This window comes from Falco punctatus, assembly GCF_963210335.1.
Source record: "Falco punctatus genome assembly, chromosome: 6".
Lineage (NCBI taxonomy): Eukaryota > Metazoa > Chordata > Aves > Falconiformes > Falconidae > Falco > Falco punctatus.
In genome coordinates this window covers 2,462,770-2,483,549 of record NC_137585.1, presented here as the reverse complement: position 1 = coordinate 2,483,549, position 20,780 = coordinate 2,462,770, and the positions used below count along the sequence as shown (strand labels likewise).

General features: G+C 46.3%; 1 protein-coding gene across 4 annotated transcripts in view; it reads left to right on the top strand.

Annotated features, from left to right (window-relative positions):
* The window catches only part of SIDT1 (SID1 transmembrane family member 1), a 53,324-nt gene that overhangs the window by 21,049 nt on the left and 11,495 nt on the right, over nucleotides 1–20,780 (top strand). For 3 of the 4 annotated variants that reach the window (XR_013928739.1, XM_080391166.1, XM_080391167.1), the window contains exons 2-15: nucleotides 2,597–2,718; nucleotides 3,714–3,884; nucleotides 4,078–4,123; nucleotides 6,971–7,072; nucleotides 8,230–8,313; nucleotides 9,069–9,162; nucleotides 10,341–10,412; nucleotides 10,788–10,881; nucleotides 12,564–12,607; nucleotides 16,524–16,595; nucleotides 18,204–18,352; nucleotides 18,966–19,039; nucleotides 19,571–19,637; nucleotides 20,290–20,363. Coding sequence is in view for 3 of the 4 variants with exons in the window: in XM_080391166.1 (XP_080247292.1) it covers nucleotides 2,597–2,718; nucleotides 3,714–3,884; nucleotides 4,078–4,123; nucleotides 6,971–7,072; nucleotides 8,230–8,313; nucleotides 9,069–9,162; nucleotides 10,341–10,412; nucleotides 10,788–10,881; nucleotides 12,564–12,607; nucleotides 16,524–16,595; nucleotides 18,204–18,352; nucleotides 18,966–19,039; nucleotides 19,571–19,637; nucleotides 20,290–20,363 (1,265 nt within the window). In the remaining variant the exon portion in view is untranslated. Of the gene's footprint in view, nucleotides 1–68; nucleotides 2,719–3,713; nucleotides 3,885–4,077; nucleotides 4,124–6,970; nucleotides 7,073–8,229; nucleotides 8,314–9,068; nucleotides 9,163–10,340; nucleotides 10,413–10,787; nucleotides 10,882–12,563; nucleotides 12,608–16,523; nucleotides 16,596–18,203; nucleotides 18,353–18,965; nucleotides 19,040–19,570; nucleotides 19,638–20,289; nucleotides 20,364–20,780 lie in introns of all 4 variants that reach the window. The other variant, XM_080391168.1, reaches the window with a different exon arrangement.

The following is a 20,780-nucleotide window of genomic DNA, read 5'->3' as shown; positions in this document are numbered from 1 at the left end:
TGTGGGGTTTTTTGGCTGACTTTTTGTAAACAGTCTGAGAATTTCTGTTTATGCATTTTTCCTCTTAGAATCAACATTGAAAATAATTAAGTTTGCTGAAAGGGAAGATCTGAGGTGGGATGAAGAGGCATGCTCACATGTATGCAACTTTCCCTTCTGTGTCCGAAGCCTGGGCAAACAGTAAAAGTAGTACTTTTTTCTTTTTTCTTTTTTTTTTTTTAATATCACTCAGCATCAGAATATACTTCAAATAGCCAGTCAGCTTCTCAGTTTGAGAATTTAGAAGAAGTAGAGATGCAAATTTTGAAGTCTTCCAGTGACTGCAAATGAATTGTACTCATTTAAAGTAAACCTGACTGTCTGCAGCATATGTATAACCTGCTACATGAGCTATGTTCTGTATTTGTGAAGTCAGTGCAGGAGAGAATGTCCCAATGTCAGCTTTATTTCTGAGTAGTTGAGGATGCCTCACCCTGTAGTGCTATCTGCTGTGAGTCTCCCCATTGCATTGTGCTGATGTGTTGAGCCCTGGAGGGTTCGCAGAGCTGTCCAACTAGAGGCAGGGTGAATCGCTTCACCTGTGGAGATGGGCTTGCTTTAACTGTTTCATGAGGAAAAAAAAAAAAAAGGCTGCTGGACAGGTAACTGGAGTGTGTCCTTTCTGCAACTACAGTTGGTTTCTCCATGGATGGAGAATGACTCCACGTGCCTGCAGAACTCTGGTTTGACCATCGTGTCTTCATGCTCCTTAAATCGGTTTTCTTGTTCAGTTCCAATGTTGCTTCACTTGAGTCCCTGTTCCTTGTCACAGTGACTAGAGCAAACAGCTACAAACAAGCAGCAGCTTGTTCAGCCCTGTCCCTGTGTTTCCCAGTTATACCAATGTGTGCTGGCTCGGCTGCCCCAGCCAAGCAGGGCAGCCACACAGACTAAGGAAGCCACGTAACCTTCCAGTGCTGTCTGGTAGTGGCGGCCTCCTGCGTTGATACCCTTCAGGTGTTACCTGTGAGTCTTGCTTTGTGATGGTGTTTTTCTTAACTTGGCTTTAGCACCCTACAGTGACATTTACTTGGAAACAAAATCGCATTTGTAGTTTTTGTGGTCAGAAGGAAAAGCTGGAAGGCATGCCAAAAGAGTATTACAAAGATTTAGAAACCAGAAGACAATGGAAAAAGATTCCAGTGTTTGCCCTTCTATCTCAAGGGGGTTTTAATTAAGGAATTTATGGTGTTTTTTGCTGAAGACTTTATTTTTCAGGAAATGGTGGCTGTAGCCTCTGTATTATTGTGATGATGGCAGGAAAATTGATAATGACTGTGGCTTTCAAGAAGGTGTTTTGTTCCAGTAAACTGAACTCCCATGTGAGCCTAGAATCACTAAACAAGAATAAATAGGAAATTTTCTTTTAGATTTGTGATTGTAGATGCAAGTCCTTTCTCTGAACCCGGTGTCCCCGGTGTACACATAAGCTGCCATCTCAGATACCTGTCCTTCTGCTACCTTGCTAACTCTATGTTTTTTCAGAAGGTAACACACCCCTTATACCCTCCAAGAACAGTAAAGGTAGAAAGTTGAAATATCTGTTAAGTCTTTCACTGATCTAGTGGGAGTCCATTCTAACCTTTCAAGATGTTGTGGGGTTAATATACGTATATCTTATCTACCTAATATGCTTTCATCAATTAAAGGCCTCTAATTGAGATGTACTGTCTCTTCTGATGAATTATGCATTCTTGTACCCTGTTTTCTTGAGCAAAACGTGCAGCTTTGGAGAGGGACCTGAAGAGATGTTATTTTCAAATAGAAATGGTACCTCTTCCATCTGGTGCAGACGAACTGCTTGCTTGCTTCTCAAGGCAAGTAGTAAACTGAAAAGCATTCTACCCCACAGCCATCCTACCTCTGCAACAGTGTGGTGGCCAGATAATGTAAGGAGAAATTTCAGTTGCTGGCACAGTGGGCTGCATTAAAACCCTTGGTCACAAACCAAAGCAGCCTTCCTTGCCCAGTTGAGGGCAGTCAGCAGTGTATTCCTGTTCTGTTAGGTGGAGTATATATGGGTTTTAGTCACCTCTGTGTCATTTACAGCAGAGCCAGGTACTGCTGCTCACCTGCTTTTTCATCCCTAACTATTAATGTTGTCATCTTTGTGACTTCCCAGTAATGTTGATTTAGTTGAGTTCATAAGAGTCGAAGCAAGAAAATTCTCAGTTTTAGCCTTGGGTCTGTTTTGTGTGTGTGTTCTTAGTTTTATAACACAACTCAGGTTGCTCCCAATTGAGTAGATGGAAGCTACTGAATTATCTTCCTCTTAAGTCTGTTGCATTTGTCTGCTGTCTCTTGTCTGACAGGCACCCCTGACCTGGGGATGGGGCTGTGGTTCTGGGTTAGAGCAGCTGCAAGGAGGCACTTCTGTAAATGACCTCTGGATCTGAATAACCAGTCCAGTGACGAACATTGTTGATCTCCCTGTGGCTATTGCCAGAATCTAGATCAGACTAAGGAAGGGAGACAGACTTCTCCCACCTAGATTTGGAGCTGTCTTGTTTTTGTCTTTGACTAACACCTGTCTGTACTGCCATTTCTCTTCCCACAGGTAGATGCAGTGCGGGTATACGTGAACAGCAACTCTGAGAACCTCCAATACCCTGTCCTGTTTGTAGTTCGCCAACAGAAGGGAGTGCTGTCATGGCAGGTCCCATTAATTTTTCGAGGCCTGTAAGTACTGGAATCTCTTCCTTGTAACACACTTGTCTGCCGGCTGTACCCATTATCAGCCTTCCTCAAGTGCTAGATCTTGCTATTTGTGTAGACTGCAGGGCTTGGTTGCAAAGCATGCTTGCTCACTGGCAGCTGAATGTAGGAAGACCAGGATTTGATTGTTAACCTCTTACTTGGCAGCCTGCTCTTGTCTCTTAGTTTCTCAGGTATGTACGTGGAGTACCAGGAAGTTTGTCTGCTGGGGAACTGCCTGTGTCACTAGTCAGTGAATCTACCACATGGCATTGTTGTCATTCCCACAGATGCTTGTGGTGTGTGCAAGTAGTTCTTGGGCTGTAGTTTGGAGCAAGGTTTGAGCAAGCTCTTGCAAGAGCACCCTAACTGCTGTGTTACAGTGCATTTGGGGAATAAGAGGCTCTCCTCTGTTTCTCACCCTGGGTACACCTAAGTTGATCCTATTCTGGGGGGGGTGGGTGGTTGTTTTGGGGGTGCTTTCTTTGTAAAAGTGATACCACTGTGTATCTTCAGCAACCTTGGAGCACATTAGGCTGCAAGTACTGAGAATCTGCAGGCATCTTAGGCCATCTGAGATGTGAAGCTTCATCCTGTGACTGAAATCCTGGTGCTGGGCAGCAGATACCCTGCAGTGTCTTGCCTGATGTAGGGGATGGTCAGAGCAGCAGTTCTGGGCTGTTGTTGCTCCATCTGCCTCCAGCAAATGGCAGATGTGTTAGATCTGCAGATGGCACAGGCAGCCTCGAGGGAGTGAAATGTTGGGGATGGCCAGTCCCATGTGCAGGCTGCAAGAGGCGACAGAGGTGGAGTTTGAGCTCTGAATACAATAGTGAATGATCTTGGCCTTTCAGCTTACTATTTCAGTTGTGCAAGCAGAGGAAAAATAATGCCATTCTTAGAACTACCAAAAACTTTTTAACTGCTATCTCTCTTTTTCCATCCAACTTTCCCTTCCCTCCTTCCCCCGGCTGTTGTAGCTATCAGAAGACCTACAATTACCAAGAAGTGAGTCGGACCCTCTGTCCCTCTGAGCCAACAGCTGAAATGGGACCCTCTGACCAGGTTATATTTGTGGACGTCGCTTCCATGGCACCATTTAATATTGCGTATGAGCTGCTAGTCACCAGGCTGGAGAACTTCCAACTTGAGTAAGCTGGGATGTGAGAATACAAAAGTAATTTCTTCATGTATCTGTTATACAGGGATTTGGTCCATCTGCCTACTCTTCCCTTCTTTTTCTTTCCCAGAATTTTTTTTTTCTTTTGCTTAATCTGAAGGTATACTGTGCATATTCCAGCTCTGAATGTTTTAGGCTTCAACATGCTGGCATTTCTTTTCTAGGACCAACAAAGCCTTTAACTTCACTGCCAGCCCTTCCCAGCCCCAGGTAAGGAGGAGTCCTGTGTGGTGTTGCTTGTATGTCTTGCCAACATCCAAATGATCGACTTGATCCTTAGTTACAGGTAACAGAAACCTTACATTACTAGGTTGTTCCCCCTCTCAGAGTGCAGGGATACTTCCTTACTGTTGAATTTTCTGTGGATATAGTCAAGAAGTAGCAGTGCCTCAGCCCCTCTAGGGGTACATTTAGGGTCCTCCTGTAAAGCAATTAAGCGAACCAAACCCCATGATCAGAACAAAGGAATGGTATCTGCAGTTCAGAAAATTACAGAGATCATCAGACTGCTACACTTCATGGGAAGTGAGATGGTGTGCACCGGTGTCCTGTTCCAGCTAGTGCTGGTGCAGTTGCCCAAGTGTGACTTGGCAAGCTGTAGTCTTCACTGGAGTAAAATAAATACATAAATAAATAAGCTGTAAAGGTACAGCAGAACTCAAACCACTATTCCTTGCTCAGGGCAGCAAGTCAAGTTGCGAGGTGATAAATGAAATGCCTGATAAGTCTGGTGGTTATTTCAGAAGAGAGCACACGTGTACAGCACATCCAGCTGAGCAGCCTTGTTTAGAGCTCTGCAGGTACTACAAGTCCTCTCTTGAATAAAAATCCTTTTGGCAGTAACTATAGTGATACAGGAGCTCTTAGAGCTGGGAAAGTATGCAATTTACACAGGCTGTCTGGTACTCCATTTTTGTTGTTGTTATCACTGTTAGTAACACCACTTAATTTCACGTTCCCTATTACCAGACATCTCAGCTAATCTTCTCTGCTGTCAAATGTCTTAAGCTGTTTTGCAGATACATGCAGTATTTTATACTATAGAAGCATAGGGAATGGTGGTGGCTCTTTATAAACCCTCGTTACTTTGGATCTTGTAATTTGAATGTAGAGTGTTTAGGATCTGGCCTGGAATTAACTTTGTGACTTTGGTCTGTTACTTGTCACAATTAATAATATGAGATTGGTGACTTTTAGTTACAGACCAGATTTAGAGAGTAGAAGATGAATGAGTGATTCTTAGTTGGTATAATGCTGAGGGTTTTGTAAATCAAAGTATTAAGTAGTCGGGGTGGGGGGAGGAATAGAAAGAAAAAAAAAAAAAGGGCAATTCAAAACCTAGATGGGTGTTGGAATAGTCCTAAGACTGGAAAAAGACAAGCATAAAAACTGCAGAGGTTGTTGTCTGGAACCTAGCTTATGCCTGGGGGCAAAAGGAGAAATTAGATATGCTCATATAGGTCAGGAGTGCTGTCTGAATGTGTTTATACCACTCACAATCTGTGCAGCGAGAGAACTGTAGGTCTCAATGCCCCTCGTGTTAATTCTGCACCCTGATATAAGCATGGCTTAAAAAGAAAATGATAGAAGGGTCCTCATGGGTGACTTCCTTAAGGACCTAAAGCTTTCCAAGGGTAGTGCACCTGGAAAACCAAGTAGCTGGCTGCCAGTGTCCTTGCTTGGCAGAGATAAAACATGCTCAGGTGAAGAAACCGGCTTGGTGAGTTTTCAGTTTGTAAGGACTCGCAGTTGGAGCCAGCGCTTCCTCAGCAGTGAAGGGACCCTGCCTGGGGAGGGGTGGTGGGAAGAAATGCTTTAGTAGAATAGGGACGAACTTGGAAGAGGCTTGGGTGACTTCTTGCTTGCCCCTGCCCTGGCAGGTGGGGGCTCCACTTGCTGGGAAGGGGATGGGGGAAAGGAAATAGGAAACAGCTGGCCCTTGCTCTGCACTAAGGCTTCTGTGACTTAAAGGGAGCTTGCCAGCTGGGAATGTCTGGTTAGGGTTTTGGAGCAGCAGCTGCAGTAGCCTCTGAGGTGACAGTAAGGGAGGAAGGTGGCTGGTGGCAGTCCTCAGCCTTGTGTCCCCTCTGAGGTGGGGTGAGGTGCCCACCAGCCCCTTGCAGTAGCTGTGAGCCTGAGCTCTCAGGGTCTGCACCCAAGTGGGACAATGGGAGCCCTTGCAACAAGCCTGCCTGTAAGGGCAGGCGCAGAAACCTTACTTCTGCAGCAGCTGGCTGGTAAAGTATATTAAACTTTTACTGGGAAAATGTGTAAATAATCGCGTTGCCTGGGACATCTCTTCCCAAATCTGAAAAAGCCTTTGCTGGGACATGGAAGGGCATTTCCTGACCCCACAGTGACCCTGCAGGCTGTCCTGTGGGCCTGCTCAAAGCATGGAAGCACAAGAAACACTATTCCTTGCCTCCAGAGGAAAAGTAGGAATATTGGCAGATGTTAGTCTCTCCCAATTTGTTTCAGAGCTATAGCTGAATTATTTTCAAAGCCGAAGTGAGAAGAGAAAATCCTCAATACCCTTTGGCCTCAAACCCCTAAATTCTACAACAAATATCAGGCATTTATTTATGAAACACTTAACAGAGTTGCAACCATTTTACTCGGTACATTTCATAGTCTGTCTTTGAGGCAGCCCATCTGAGATAAACTCCATTATACGTTCCATATATAATGTACAGCCAGCAGTATGGAAACATCTGGAAATCGCTCAAAGCAACATAAAATGGAGTAAGATATAAAATGAAGTCACTTTAGCTTGATCAGGTGGAAAAAAGCTTAAGGGGCAGCAGAAGCTATGCTATGTCTTGCATGTTGAAGATGTCTGTCTAACAGTGTGCTGTGCAAAGGGGAGAATTGTCTGTAGATGTTTAATCTGCTTTTCTGTAATGTAAGGTCCTAATATTTGAAATCTGAATTTTTGTGAAAGCTCTCCACATCCAACCCTGAAGCCCAGCTTGGGCTGTGCAGGTACCTTAGGGAAGTTCTGAATCTACTGGGTGTGATTTCTGGACCATAACTCTCAGCACTCTGCTTTCTCCTCAGTATTTTCTGTACAAATTTCCTCAGGATGTTGATTCAGTCATTATTAAAGTGGTGTCTGATGCAGTCTACCCATGCTCGGTTGTCTCCGTCCAGGATATTGTGGTAAGTCTGAGCCAAGGAGGGCAAGGAGCTGCCTGGTGGAGCTTTGTGTCCTGCTGTGAGGGGATCTGTGCCCTGACAGGGAGAAAAGCCCCAGGAAGGACTTCACCCTAGTGTGGTGGTGGTGGTGAGGGGAGCCCCTGTGAAAATTCTGTGGGAAGGAGGCAAAGACAGATGCTGAGTTCAAGCAGCTTGTACAGAGAATTCTGTTGCAAATAGGTGAACAATCTGTTCCTCTCCAACCTCTCCGTAGGGTATTTGTTGTGTTCCCCTTGTGAGGTTTAATTCCCTGCTGCCTCTCTGTCTCTCCATGGAGCGGTGTTGGATGGGATGCTGATGGATGAGGGAGGGGACAGTGCAGTTCCCTTGACTCTTCCCTGGCTCAAGCCAGCATTGGGAGTTTCAGATTTCCAGATGTGAGGTCTCTCCTTACCAGTTGGATTTCCTTTCTTATGCAATTGTTCATCCCCTTTCCTGGGAAGAGAACAGCTGTTCCATGCCATGGAGCTTGGCTGTTGCTTGCAGCTGGGAAATAGCATATCTATCCTCCTTCCCCATCTCCCTGAATGATGCAGGGTCCTGCAGTGTATGAGCAGCAAGGTGGTGACAGAGGTGCAAGATGCCTTGGCTGCTGGCTCTGAAGTTCTGGCGGTCGCCTTTAATACCTGGGGTGAGGAGAGAAATGGATAACATCAACTCATGCCCACATCCCTGTGTTTGAATGGTAGAAGGGCAGGAGGGGAGACTGTGACAGGTGATTTTCAACCTATCAGGTGTTAAGAGTAGTGGGAGAGTAAAACGAGGGTAAGCACTTGGTGTATAGTACAGGCTGCAAAAGCATATGACACAACCAGTGTACAGCTGAGTGTATGCGCTGCCCTGTGGGAATGGTGGAGAGATCAATCTGGCTGAGTTCTCTTCTGGGATTAAACTGCAGCCCTCTTGTGAGAATGCAGAGATCACTGAGTGCAGGCAGGCCACAAGTGGTATCTTCAGAGCAGCTTTTCTAACTTCTGAATGGGTCTTGCTTGTTTTGTTCCCTTTGTCACCTCAAGTGGGGCCTTTTTCTGCTGTTCTGCACTGTCTGTTCTCCTGCTGGCTCCCTTCAAAATTAGTTCAGATTTTGTTCCTGGTTTAACCCTTAGTTGTGTCTGTTTTAGTGCCCAGTGTATGACCTGGACCATAATGTGGAGTTCAATGGTGTTTACCAGTCTATGACTAAGCAAGCAGCCATAACCGTGCAGGTGAGATGCTGATTTTTGTCCCAGTGTTGCTTTTTCTCAGTGGCTTCTCCTATGCATTCCTAGTTGTCTTTTGTTGATGCTTGTATGGCTGTGAGCCTTTGCTTTTATTAGATCAACCGATAAGTGGAAGGAAGCGGTGCTACCTTTTACTACAAAACCTTGTTTACCTTTGTTTAGATAGGTGTGTTATGTCCTAGATACTGAGGTTCTAGATCAGAATGGCTCTAGCCAAGTGTCTTCTGTTCAAACCTTGGCTCTTCTACCACTGAGTGGTGGTAGTAGGGCCTTTATAATAATCAAAGCTGAGGCAGATGGTTTGCAGTAATTAAAGCAATATGAATTTTTTATTTAATTTATTTTAAAATTTGAATTATTTAAATCAGTATTTTAAATAAAACATTTAAAGTAACTAAGTGCATTAGTACTGGTTCATTTCTTTTTAGAATTTAAATTATTTAATATTAAAAATAAAATATTTAAAGTAACTAAATAAATGCGTTAGTACTGGTTTGTTTGTTCTGGGGCACTGCCATTCTGATACTGGTGAACTCAGTCAGCTTATTGTCCGCAAGGATGAGGAGAGCATCCCCAGGAGCCAAGCTCTGTCCAGAATAGGCTGGTCTCTGTAAGGCTGGTGCCTGTGTAGCAACTAAAACCTGATCGCTGGCCTTTTGGAGCACTGCCTCTACTTTGCATTGGAGGGAGAGGCTCCTTCACATTTCATGGATTCTGTCTTCTTCCATCCTCCTGTGCAGAGAAAAGACTTCCCAGGTGAGCAGTTCTTTGTTGTGTTCGTCATCAAGCCGGAGGATTATGCCTGTGGGGGTTCTGTGCCTTCTTCCATTCATGGTAAGGCATGCTGGGAGATGGATTTGGTTGCTGCGTCTAGGTGACGGAGCAGCAGGAGTGTCTTGTGGGGTGACATGGAATGCTCATATGGCTCTGTCTTATGCAGGTAGCTGTGAGGAAGAGTGAAGTAGTACATTTGATATTGTTGGGTAGATTAAAAGTCTTGTTCAGTCAAGGAGGTGACTGGCTTGCTGGCATTATGTGATTTTTCAAAGGAGTTACTGGTGTCTTGGGAAATACTGGAGACATCCAGACAATGCTTCTTACAGCTTTCCAGTTGGTTGTTTCCCCCTCACCTCACCTCTGCTGCTGTATTATCCTCCTGCCTGCATGGAGGCCCAGATGGCTGTTCCTGCAGATAGCATCTTCTCCCACTGCTATCTTGGGATCTGTGACAGCCCTGGACTTGGGGGAACAGGAAAAATTAATAGTTTTGAGAGAATAATTTTAAAAGAGATGTGTTCTAGTGCCTTTGCCAACTAGAAAATACTGTGTCTACTTCCTGGGCAGTGACAAAAGCAAAGCCTCTACCACTTGTGGTGGCTGTAACTGGAGTGGGGACATTCCTGTCCTCAAAGTCAGATGGCATCCTCCCTGCAGGAGAAGCAAGACTGCAACCAACAGATATACTGGGGTCTCCCAACAGCCCCCACCCCCTTACAATGTCCCCCCTAAAAAAAGAACTGTTACCTTCTGGGTGTCCTTCTCTCATCCTAAAGCTGTCAGCAAAGCTGTACTAGCAGGGTGTGCTAAGCCCTGCTGAAGTATAGCAAGTTGCTAGCATGGCATGCTGCACAGAAATGTTTTGTCAGCAGAGCTTTGGTCAAGGGCAAAAAAGGGGTCCCAGTATCTGTAGTGAGAGAACCTGCCCTTGGGGAACTAGATGAATGAGAGACGAGGTGCCCTTGGAATTCAGGCATCCAGATTTGAGCAATGTATGGAAGGCTCAAGCAGGATTTGTAGTCTGAAAACCAGGTTGTGGATAGGCAGGTCGGGGGAAACATATGGAAAAGGCTGTATATTGATAAGTTTGAGACAGGTTTAAAGCAAAATCACACACAGATTATAGTGAAAAGCCAGACCCTGGTGGTTTTGCAAGTGCAGAGAACTGAGATCAGGGCCAGAGATTATGAATGTGTGATTGTTTCTTTATTTACTGTACACTTTGCATCTCACAGGGAATGTCAACCGTACCTGGAACCTGCAGCGAACAAAGAACCTTCAAGTGACGATTGTGCCCTCCATTAAAAGTCAGTGTCTTTGGGCAGAGCAATGCAACTTTACAGGGGGACTTGGCCCTTCTGTGTAGAATGGTATGGCAGGGTTGGTGCAGAAAACACCAGCAAAGAAGTCAAAACCAACTGGAGCCCTGGTCCCTTCCAGGAGGTGCCGTGTGGCACAGAGTGGTCTCATGGGCACACCAACTAGCAATGGGGTGAAGAAATAAGGGGAGACCTTGCAACAGGTTCTGGCATTTCCTCTTGAAGAAAGCAGATAGGTTTTGAAGGGCTCTTTGGGGGTGGGCATTGGCAGCAGGTGGTGTTGGGAAGGGCAGGACAAGAGTGCTGGCTATGAGAGGGGCTGTCCCTGCTCTGTGAGCTGACTGATGCCTTGTCTTTTCTTAGAGTCTGTTTACGTCCAGGCTATGTTCTTCAGCTTCCTGAGTTTCCTCTCCTTTTACCTGGGCTCAGTGGTTGTTGCTTTTGTGCACTACATCAGGTGAGTCAAGGGTTTTACAAGAACAGCCTTTGTGTTTCTCATCATCCTCAGACATGTCTCACCCTGCATTACATCTGGGGCAAACGGGGCAGCAAGCATCTGAACAGAGCAGCCAAAGAAGTCTGTGACTGCCCAGTGGGCTCCTACTGACCATAAGCCAGAAGACTTTTCTTCCTGTGCTAGGGGGACTGTGGCAATGATGAAACCCTAAGGCTCTGCCATCTAGCTTTTGTAGTGCCCTACCCCTGAGTTTCCTTATATAAGGCAGTGGGTAGCAGGTAGGAATTGTGATGGGACCACTCTGGGATATGGGGTGCCAGAGCACTGGGAAACCAAGGTACTTCCCAGAATGATGGACTGAGTACTGCCCTAAGTGCCAGTGACCCAAATAGGGCCTTGGAGTCCTGAGGGTGCTGGTTTCCTTTCTGAAATACTTCCCCTGTTGCAGACCTTGGTGTCTGGACTTGTGCTGAGGAGAATATCTGCATCTGAGGTGAATCTGGGCACAGCTACCATGACAGGTTGTTCTAGGGAGTAAAAGAAAAAAAAATAGGCAAAACTCTTTCCCAGCTGCCCTAGGCCCTACTGTTAGCTCACTGGAGGCAACCTTGAAGTCCTCTTGAGTGAGAGAAAGGACTGGAGGAGCAGGAAGGGGACAGTAGCCTAAAAGAGAGGTAAGATTTGCCCCTGTAGGGCAGCTAACAACTAGCACAGGGTGAGAGCCTTGGTGAGGCAGCAGGCAGCTGCTCTTAAGGTGGTGGCGATGGTGGAGTTTGTGATCAGTCAGTGACTGCTGCCTGTGTAGGCAGTGATAACGGTTAAGTGAATCCTTTGTCCAAAGCATGGAGGCTTGAGAGGAGGGAGGCTCCATCAACACTCTTTTATCAAAAAAAGATACAAAACTTTCATCAAATAGCAGGTTGGTTTTGTGGGAACAACACCTCTCGGCCAGCTCCTCAGACAGAATGTGGCAAAAGAGTGTTCAGCTGCTTCAGAAGAGGGGATCTGAAGAGTTTGATGCTCTGAAACAAAATAATTTCAAGATGGGGGCATGGCTTAACTTAGACACATCCATGAAACAACATCTAATTGGAAAAATTCAACGAAGTTACTTAAGCCTGTGTGCTCTTTTTTTCTGATGTTGTTTTTTGTTGTGTGGGCCATATGACTTTTTTATTTTTTTTCCCCCTTACCCTCCCCTGCTTGGCATCTGCATCGGAGGAGGTGGTATTGGCTTCTTAAGTGTCATGCTGATGTGTGCCTCTAGCTCCTGTTGACCTTTCAGTAGATTCTTATGCACTCGGTTCCCTGAGCAGGGGCGCTGGGTTTGGGAAGGTGGTCTGAGAGTCTCTTCCAACTCCCAGCTGAGCAGTGTAGGATGGGACAGTTGTTTGACTGGTTGTCCTGCCTCTGGTGGATAGCTGAAGGGATAAAAAAATATAAAAATCTCTGTTGCTCTGGAAATCAAGCAGTCATGGCTGAGCCATGTCTAGTCCAAACAGTATTTTTCTTTTTTTGTTGTTGTTTTTGTTTGTTTTGTGGTTTAGTTTTGTTGGTTTCATTTGGTTGGGTTTTTAGGCCTTGCACCATATTTACCTATTGATGTCCTAGATAATCCTGCTGTGGCTGGCAGGCGATGGATTTTGTTGGCTATCTCAAAAGTGCTATCTGTTCCTTTCCAGGGTTCAGAGGAAGGCTTTGGCTGACAGATTGAGTCCTGAGGATGGTAAGGTCCCTTTCCTGTTATGTGACAGTCTTAAGTGAACAGCACAGGTCCCAGGCCAGGCAAGGGACAGGCTGTCAGTCAAGTACCTTCTGTCCCTTCAAGCCTTCTTCCCTGTACGTGTACCACATATCTTCCATCAGCACCAGAGACTGTTAGAGCTTCCTCTCTGCCCTCACAAGAGAGGGTGTTTGAAGCAGGCTCCTCTGAGCCTGGTCCTCATCCCCAGCCTAAAGAGCTGGCGTTTAGAGGGGTGGAGGAAGCACAAGCTTTGACTAGACCTGGCTGCAAACTAGCGTGCTTGATGCGAGATCTGTCCATTTCTAAGCAAGGCACTTTGAGTTTGTTAGCTTTTGTGCTTTAAGATTTCCTCTGCCTGGTTTAAGCATGGTGTCTCCTGTTTAATTTAAATTTTAATTTATTTTTAACTGGGACTTGTAGACAACCAACTGATTGAATGACTAATACAGTTAGGTAGTGTTGTTCATGTTATTTACTTTGGTATTGGATTCAGTTTACTTTATGCTGCACCCACATTTCAACATACTGCAGATTTCTGTGTTATAAAAACATAGCTGCATCTAAGAGCCTATCCATGAGAGATGGAAATTTTTATCATGTGGATGGGTGTGCAGGGGCACTGGGAGTTTCTGCTTTCTGGAGAAGTGTGGGAGGCTGGCTGTTTCAGCTGTTTCATTTTGTTTAAATATTTAGTGCCTGCAAAGTAGTTCAAAGTATTGGTGATGATAAAGACATCATCATTTGTACCTCTTTCCTGGGGAGAGGGAGGTCATTATACTTTGGCAGCATGCAAAGGTTCTTGGTGTGTTGTCGTTCCCACCCCCCTTTTCTTTTTTAATCACCAGCTTCTTCAGTCTCTCTGATCTGCTACATATTACCAGATAAGCATACTAGTATAACTGAGCAGTGATTAAAGGATCAGCAGTGGAAGTTCATTGTGGCCTGGCATTACTTGGGTTAATATTTCTGCCAAGGACCTGGGGGCATTTGGATTCTCAGGAGTTGCTTCTTCAGCCACTGAGATCACATATGCATCCCTGCAGTAAGTGGAATGTGTGCGAAAGGTTTTCCTCACAACTGAATAATCAGGGGACTGTAAAAATGTGCTTAAAAATATAAAAAATTTAAGTCATTTGGAATGGATCCTGCTGTGAGACAACAGCAGGTCTTAGGGCCCTGGAGAAATGGGAAGGGCCTGTGTGTTGGGGAGTTTGGGGAAGCTGAAAGGACCCTGGCCAAGGCAGGCTATGGAAGAGCTCCAGGGTGGTGACAAGGGATCACTGTCTAAGGCAAGGAGGCACAGTCTCAGCCAGGTGAGACCAGAAGCCCCAGGGAGTGCTGCTGGCGCTGCAGCTGAGGGTTCATGTGCCTGGAGGCAGCTTAGAAGCTGCTTTCCAAGCTCTGTTGGTAAGAGGTGGAAATCACATTCTGGTGCTTGGGAGGTTCCCAAAGAAGCTGCAGGGCACAGATATTGTGCTTAGCGTGGACCTGGAGGGCAGAGAACTGTGTTCCTGGGCAAGGATTGCTGAACAGCATCCCTGTGAAAGGACAGACGGGTGCAGTTCCTTCACAACTTACAAGTTTCCTCCCAGAGGCACCTGCTCCTTCTGTGACCTGTCCTCTCCCTTATACTCTACGCCGCCTTCTCATGTGTGGCACTGCATGTCACAGCCATATCCTTTCCTCCTACCCACATGCTGTTTCTTTCTTTATTGTGTCTTTTTGGGGTGTGTGTCTGATGCCTATGAAATGGTAACTAGCATCTTCCATGTCCTCCAGATCACCAGGGCATGCCGACTTTCTCTTAATTATTTTTTCCCCTACTCTTCCCACCCACTGAAATTTCTCTTCCTCCAAAGTACCCCTAGGTCTTGCTGCCTTCATCACTTCTGTTTTCTTTCCCCTTCCCTACCAAGAAAGTGTGGATATAGGTGATGAGCAATCTCTCTGACCTTTGTCTTTGAATATTGTGCAACTTCATCTGCCCTTTTACTCCTGTCACCCACTTTACGCCCAGATTCTGTGGTTAACTTTTTTATTTTTAATCCTGTGGCACACCTCCTATGCCACATCATCACTATCTGGTGGAGGCCAGAGCTGGAGGAACCACACCCAGTGCAGTACATTTACTTTGCTGACTCACTTGCACACTGGGAAGTAGGACTGAAATTACTGGATAAGCTGGGTCCGAAGCAGCTGTTAGAGACAGGGCAGAGTGTCTCTTCTCCCTGCCATCCCTGCTTTGTCCAGATTTAAATCTTCCCTTGGTTACTTGGGAGAGAAGGCTGACGGGTCACTTAAGAGCATAAAGCCTGGTCTAAAATAAGGAGGGAGTATCCCTGTGGGACAGTACAGATGGGAGTAGGAACTGTGCATGTGCCTTGGTGCCATGAACATGGGGAAACACTGCTTTTGCCCCCTTCCCAGTGATCTGGATTTCCAAGTGACTTCAAAGCAACAGGAAAAACTGCCACGGGAGTGGGAGAGTTGCACAGCAGGTGATGAGTAGAAGGTGGATCTTGCTCCTGCAGCAACCTACAACATCCTGCTAATCCCATCTCAGGGCTGAAGGGGTGTCATGGGTGTGTGGTGTGCCAGAGCCTTCCCTCTGGCGCCCAGTCCAGGCCATGTTTTCTGCTTCTGGTGCTCCTCTGAGCTGTTTGTTGCTCTGTTGGAGGGATGGGGCAGGAGGGTAGAGAAGCTGAAATGCAAATCAAGTCTTAGCCCACAGACCAACAAACACAGTGAACATGTCAAAGGAAAGCAGTAATTTGTACTTAAAACATCAAATGTCATTGCTGTATGGATGCTCTTCTGCCTAGGAATTGGGCTTGGGCAGGGAAAAATTTGGGGGCTCAGATGTAAAATCTGTGGCTAACAGAAATGGTACAAAAACCTACACAGGGTGTTACAGAAGCGGCCAGAATTGCCAGCTGGAAAGAGGAGTCTGCCTGTGCCTGTCAGTTTGGGACAGATCAGGTACTGAGCAGCCAGAGGTGGTGCAGCTTGGGAAGTCAGGCCATTGCCAGGCTGCAGTAAGATTGCTTGCTTTCAAATGTTATCCTGTGTCCCTCTGCTGCTGACTGGCCACACGAGGTGAAACTTTATAAGCAGCTGGATCTGTCTCACTTTGCCACTACTGGCAGACATGGTGCCATGGGACTTAGCTGGCTGTGTTTCCTGCCACGTTTGTCTGCTGCCAGTTCAGCAGCTGATCCCCAGAAGGGGAGGCAAAAAAGATGAGTGTGGAGGCAGGAGGGGAAAGTCCGAGTGCCACTTGATTGGGAGGTGCCAGTCCTCCTTGCTTCAGGTGTGTTGGTGGGAGGCAAGGACCTCCCAGCCCTCAAAGGCTTGCCCTTCTTGACATCAGCACAAGATCATGACCGCTTTTTGCACAGAGCATTTCTTGCTTTCTCCTTGCTTGGTTAAAACTATGGAGCTGTCTTGCCAAAGGCTGTCTACGACTCTTCCAGCCATAACTGGAGGTATCAGTATTTGAATAGGTCACTGTGTGAGGAGGGGAAGGAGAACGAGAAATTCAGAAAGGTGCTCTTTCTGAATATTTTCTCAGAATATTGTGAGACTTGCTCTAGAATTTGCCAGGTCTTGCAGCCCCATAATAGGATCCTTAAAAGGTGCTGGAGGGAGCCTTGTGCTTTTGTGAGGCAAACTGGCAGCCTGTGTGGGCAGGCTGAAGGGAAAGGGTTTGCTTCACGTTGCAAAGCAAGGGTTTCCTTTTTGCATAATGCGCTCTAGAGGGAGACTGCCATCTGTTTGGAGAAATGCTGCTTTGCCCAAGCCCCTCCAGCTCTTGGAGCTGTTCGTATTCACCTCAGAGATGTGTTTCAAAGCACTGAGATGAAACTAACTGTCCCTTTTGGGTCTGTTTCCATTGCAGGATCTGGGATTATGACATCTTCGCACCCCATCACAGCCAGCACCCCTGAGGGAAGCAGCTATGGTGCTATTGGTACAGTATCTTCCAGAACTGGGGGCACGGGGCTGGTTCTGCCTCAGGCAGAGGAAGGCACTTTAAGGTGCCTTAAAGCCAGAGGGAATAAAGCTGCAAGCTTGTGTAGGAGCAGCTTGCAACCACTTGAAAAAGAAAATTGCAGCTTGGCAGGTTCAAATTGCATTTTAGGGCAGAACACCTACATCAAAAAGGTGGCAAACCTCTGGAAGAGGTGCCCAGACAGACTGTGTCATTGGAAATGTTTGTCTCTGCTAAGCAAAGCCACAGTCACCTGATAAGTGTTGGTGACAATGCTGCTTCAGGCAGGAGGTTGACTAGGGACTGACACAGGTCCCTTCCAACCAAGCTTCTAGGAGCCTGTTAGTTCATCAAGCCGGCCTTTAGACCAAAGCTTGCCTTTAACTGGAAGTCTGAAGGGTTGTGTCTTGCAAGGCAGGACAGAATCAGAGCTTCTTGTCGTTCAGAAGTTTCACTAGAGGAGAAAAAACATCATGCTGTCAACAGGTGAAACATGCCCTGGCAGCACAGGAGGAAGAAAAGCTTTCAAGGGTCCTGCTAATCTGATATGATAGGAAATGCCTTCCTTTGCCAGAGTACTTCTGTTGTAAGGAGATTAAGTTTTCCTCTCCTGTGGAGGGATTGGTATTGAATAGTTTGGTGATGTGGACTTTTGGGCATAATCCTTGAATTTGACAGCTTCAGAACCCAGGTTGTGGGGTGAGGTGGTGCAAGTCCAGGGCAGTGTGAGGCAGCTGCTCAAATGTGAGCTGGTCCCTGCTGAGGAGGCATTTGCTCCAGATATCACCCAGTTGTTGGACTGTGAAGGTGTGATACCTGAACACCTGACAAAGAAACGTATCACCGATATTTCATGAGGTTTGGGAAAAATTCAGGAGGACTTAAATCCTGGAACAGAGTTGATGGCTTCAGCACCACACTAACCCCCTTCCCCAATTCCCAAGGAAATGCTTTAAAAAAGTTTGGGAAATGAGGAAGAAACTTGTGTTCTGCTCATGCCAGTATGGGTAATGGGCTGGCTGGGAGCTTCGCCAGCCTTGTGGGAAGTGCAGGCAGGTCCTGGTGACCTGCAGGTGATTGATACTGTAGATGCAATGGGAGCAAAGTTGATGCTCTGCCTGCTTTGAAAAATGGATTTTCTTCCTCTCTTTTTTTTTCTACAATATTTTTAGAAAAGTGTATATATAAAGCTTACATAAAATCTGGAGATGAACTAGGTCAGCCTGTTTGTGACCCCTGAACAGTCCACTGCTTTCACTTGAGCTTCCTGGCTTGTCTCAGCCTTCCAGATTTCAGAGCTCAGGCTAGTAAAGAGTAGAAAATGTCAGAGATGAGAAGTAATAGAATAAAAGCAGAGGAAAATCCAAAGTGCTGCAGAGGGAGGAAGATGGTCCTTGAACGTGCTCTTAGCTAATAATCTGAGACTTTCAGGAAAGTTTGTGATCATGGACAAACTTGTTCCCTGAAATGGACATGTTAACTTGTCCCAGCAGATTTCAGCTGGTATCTGGGACAGCTTTCCTCTTGCTGTGCATAGAGGGATTTAGCATTTACCCTGCCTGTTTCCTCCTCCCTGCTCCGCTCCAGACGAGTCAAGCTCCAGCGGTGGACGTCAGTTGTCTTCCCCTGAGCGTGGGCTGCCAGCTGGTTCTGACACAGACAGCTCTGTGGAGGAAGAGAGCGACTTCGACACCATGCCAGAAATCGAAAGTGATAAGAACATCATCCGCACTAAGGTAACAGCTGGTATCGCAGCTGTGGCCATGATGCAGGGCCAGGACCAGCACTAGTCACTTGCCAGGTTTTTTAAGTTTCCGCTTCCCTTTTTAGGTGGATTTAATCTAAGAAATCTGAATGTGCTTGGTGGTTTTTTTTCAGAGTCTAGAAAGTTTTCCAGCTATGCTAAGTGTGCTACTGAAGTGAGTGATTTAATATGGAAAATCAGAATTTAATGGGGACTATTGAGAAAGGAGGAAGAAGGCAAGGGTGTCCCAGAAAGTCCAAGGAGGTGCAACAGCATAGGGGGGAAATAATCTGCAATAATAGGTATGAGTAGTGTGATGACATTGGATATACAGAGGGTCTTTAAGCTAGCAGTTCTCAAACTGCCTCCTTTTGTCGCCCCACACTGCTCCATGTGACTCGGGGCCATTCCTGGAGGTCAGGGGGGTTTGCAGAACTCATTCCCCACAGACTCAAGGGACACAATGAGCTCGCTGTGTCAAAAATGGCCCAAATGGCACCAAGCTGCATACTGTCCAAATACATCAAGATCTGCTACTGGCTTCTGTAGTCTTCACTAGTTCTTTTCTGTTTTCTTCCCTTGTTCCCCACCCACTAATGTTTTAGGTGTTCCTCTATCTATCAGACTTGTCCAGGAAGGACCGAAGGATTGTTAGCAAAAAATACAAAATCTATTTCTGGTAAGGAGAAGACGACAAACTGGTAAGGCCCAAGTTCTGGACCCAGTATCTGGTTGTGCAGCCTGTCCACATGTCCTTCTGAACCATGCTTTAGACCTGAGGATATTCTTTGAGCCATTCTGTTATACATTCTGACCCTGTTCCAACAAGTAACTGCAGATCCCACATACCTCAAATAAGGACATTGGTGAACAATTGCACACATGATCCTGGCAATGGATTCTGGTTTGCATGATTGCTTTATAATCTGCTAACTGGTGTGCTGGAACGTACTGGGGAAGAGGAGAAATAGGCACTCAAAACACACGAGCTTGTGGTCCGCATACTGGCTTTTCTTGTGTCCTTAGCACATTTGCTCTTCTGCTTCAGGAGATGATTACCAGAGGTATAAAGCTCCAGCTGGGAGAGCAGGGTCTGTGCCCTTAGGTACCGAGGTGTACACACTCCTCCACAAGCACTGTGGGGTTCTGTTTTGGGTGTGCACAAATTGTTTTGGTGTGTGTAACTGCTGCTACTGTCTCCTTTCTACAGGAATATCATCACCATTGCAGTGTTTTATGCCTTGCCGGTCATTCAGCTCGTCATCACTTATCAGACGGTGCGTTGGGCTCTGTGGCTGTCCCCTGTGCTTGGGTCCTCTTGCCTTTAAATCTGCTTTGTAGTTGCATGGTGTAAGGATGACAGTCACAGTGAAACTGGCACCACCCAGGAATCCTGCTTGGTCTGAGGGGCAGTTTACCTTGGCTGCTCTGCACTGTGTGTTGAGCATTGCTGCTAGCTTGGCTCACTGAGCTTGCAGTTCTGCTATTTTTGCCTGTGAGGTGGGAGTGCAGCAGTTTTCCTGCTCATCTGATGTCTCATTTGGGTCCTGTTTCATTTTAGAGGCAGGAGGAATCTGCTGTTACTGCTAAAAGGTAACTGAAAGCAAGTTAGGGTTTGCTGTGATACGATTTTTCCCTTCTCCCCATCCTTGCTATCCCACTGTTGTTCAGATATCTGCAAGCAGATCTATTAGTCATGGTGTTGAGAGCACATAACATGTTTCCTCTGAAGACTGTTGTCAGGTCTGTGGCAACATCTTGTCCCCCCAAAAAAGCTTCACTTGCAGGTCTCATTACTCCCCTCTGCCAGCACTAGAGCTAGGCTGTGTCCTGGCATGCCTTGTGTACATGCAGTGTTTGCACAAAGCAAACCCCCCAAGAACAGGGAGGATTTGCTAATATCTGGTCTCCCACCTCCTCTCCATTCAGGTAGTGAACGTGACGGGCAATCAAGACATTTGCTACTACAACTTTCTGTGCGCTCATCCCCTTGGGGTGCTGAGGTGAGTGAGCCCTGCTGTCACTGCATTATTGTCTCATGCCTCCTGAGTGTTTGTCTTGTGCCTGGTTCAGGATTTTATCCTTGCCAGGCTCGCAATAACTGTGGTGGCAAGACAGACCACTGAGAGTTTAGGACTCTGAGCTTACTGTTTTGCTCAGCAGCGGCTTTCTGTTGCAGACACACATGCACCTGGGAACATATGGTACCTGCGTTGCCCTAACAAACCTACAGCACAACAATTAGGTGCTCCTGTGCTCTTTTGGACACTTTCACTTGTATCCAAAGAGCAGCAGCTCTGCAAAGAAGTTCAGATCAGTACTTTCAGTGCAGCATTTCTTTGAATGAATGTGGGAGTACAAAGAAAGCCCAGAGTTGGGAATCTCACAAAAAGTGCCAAATCTATTGGGGCAGGTGAACT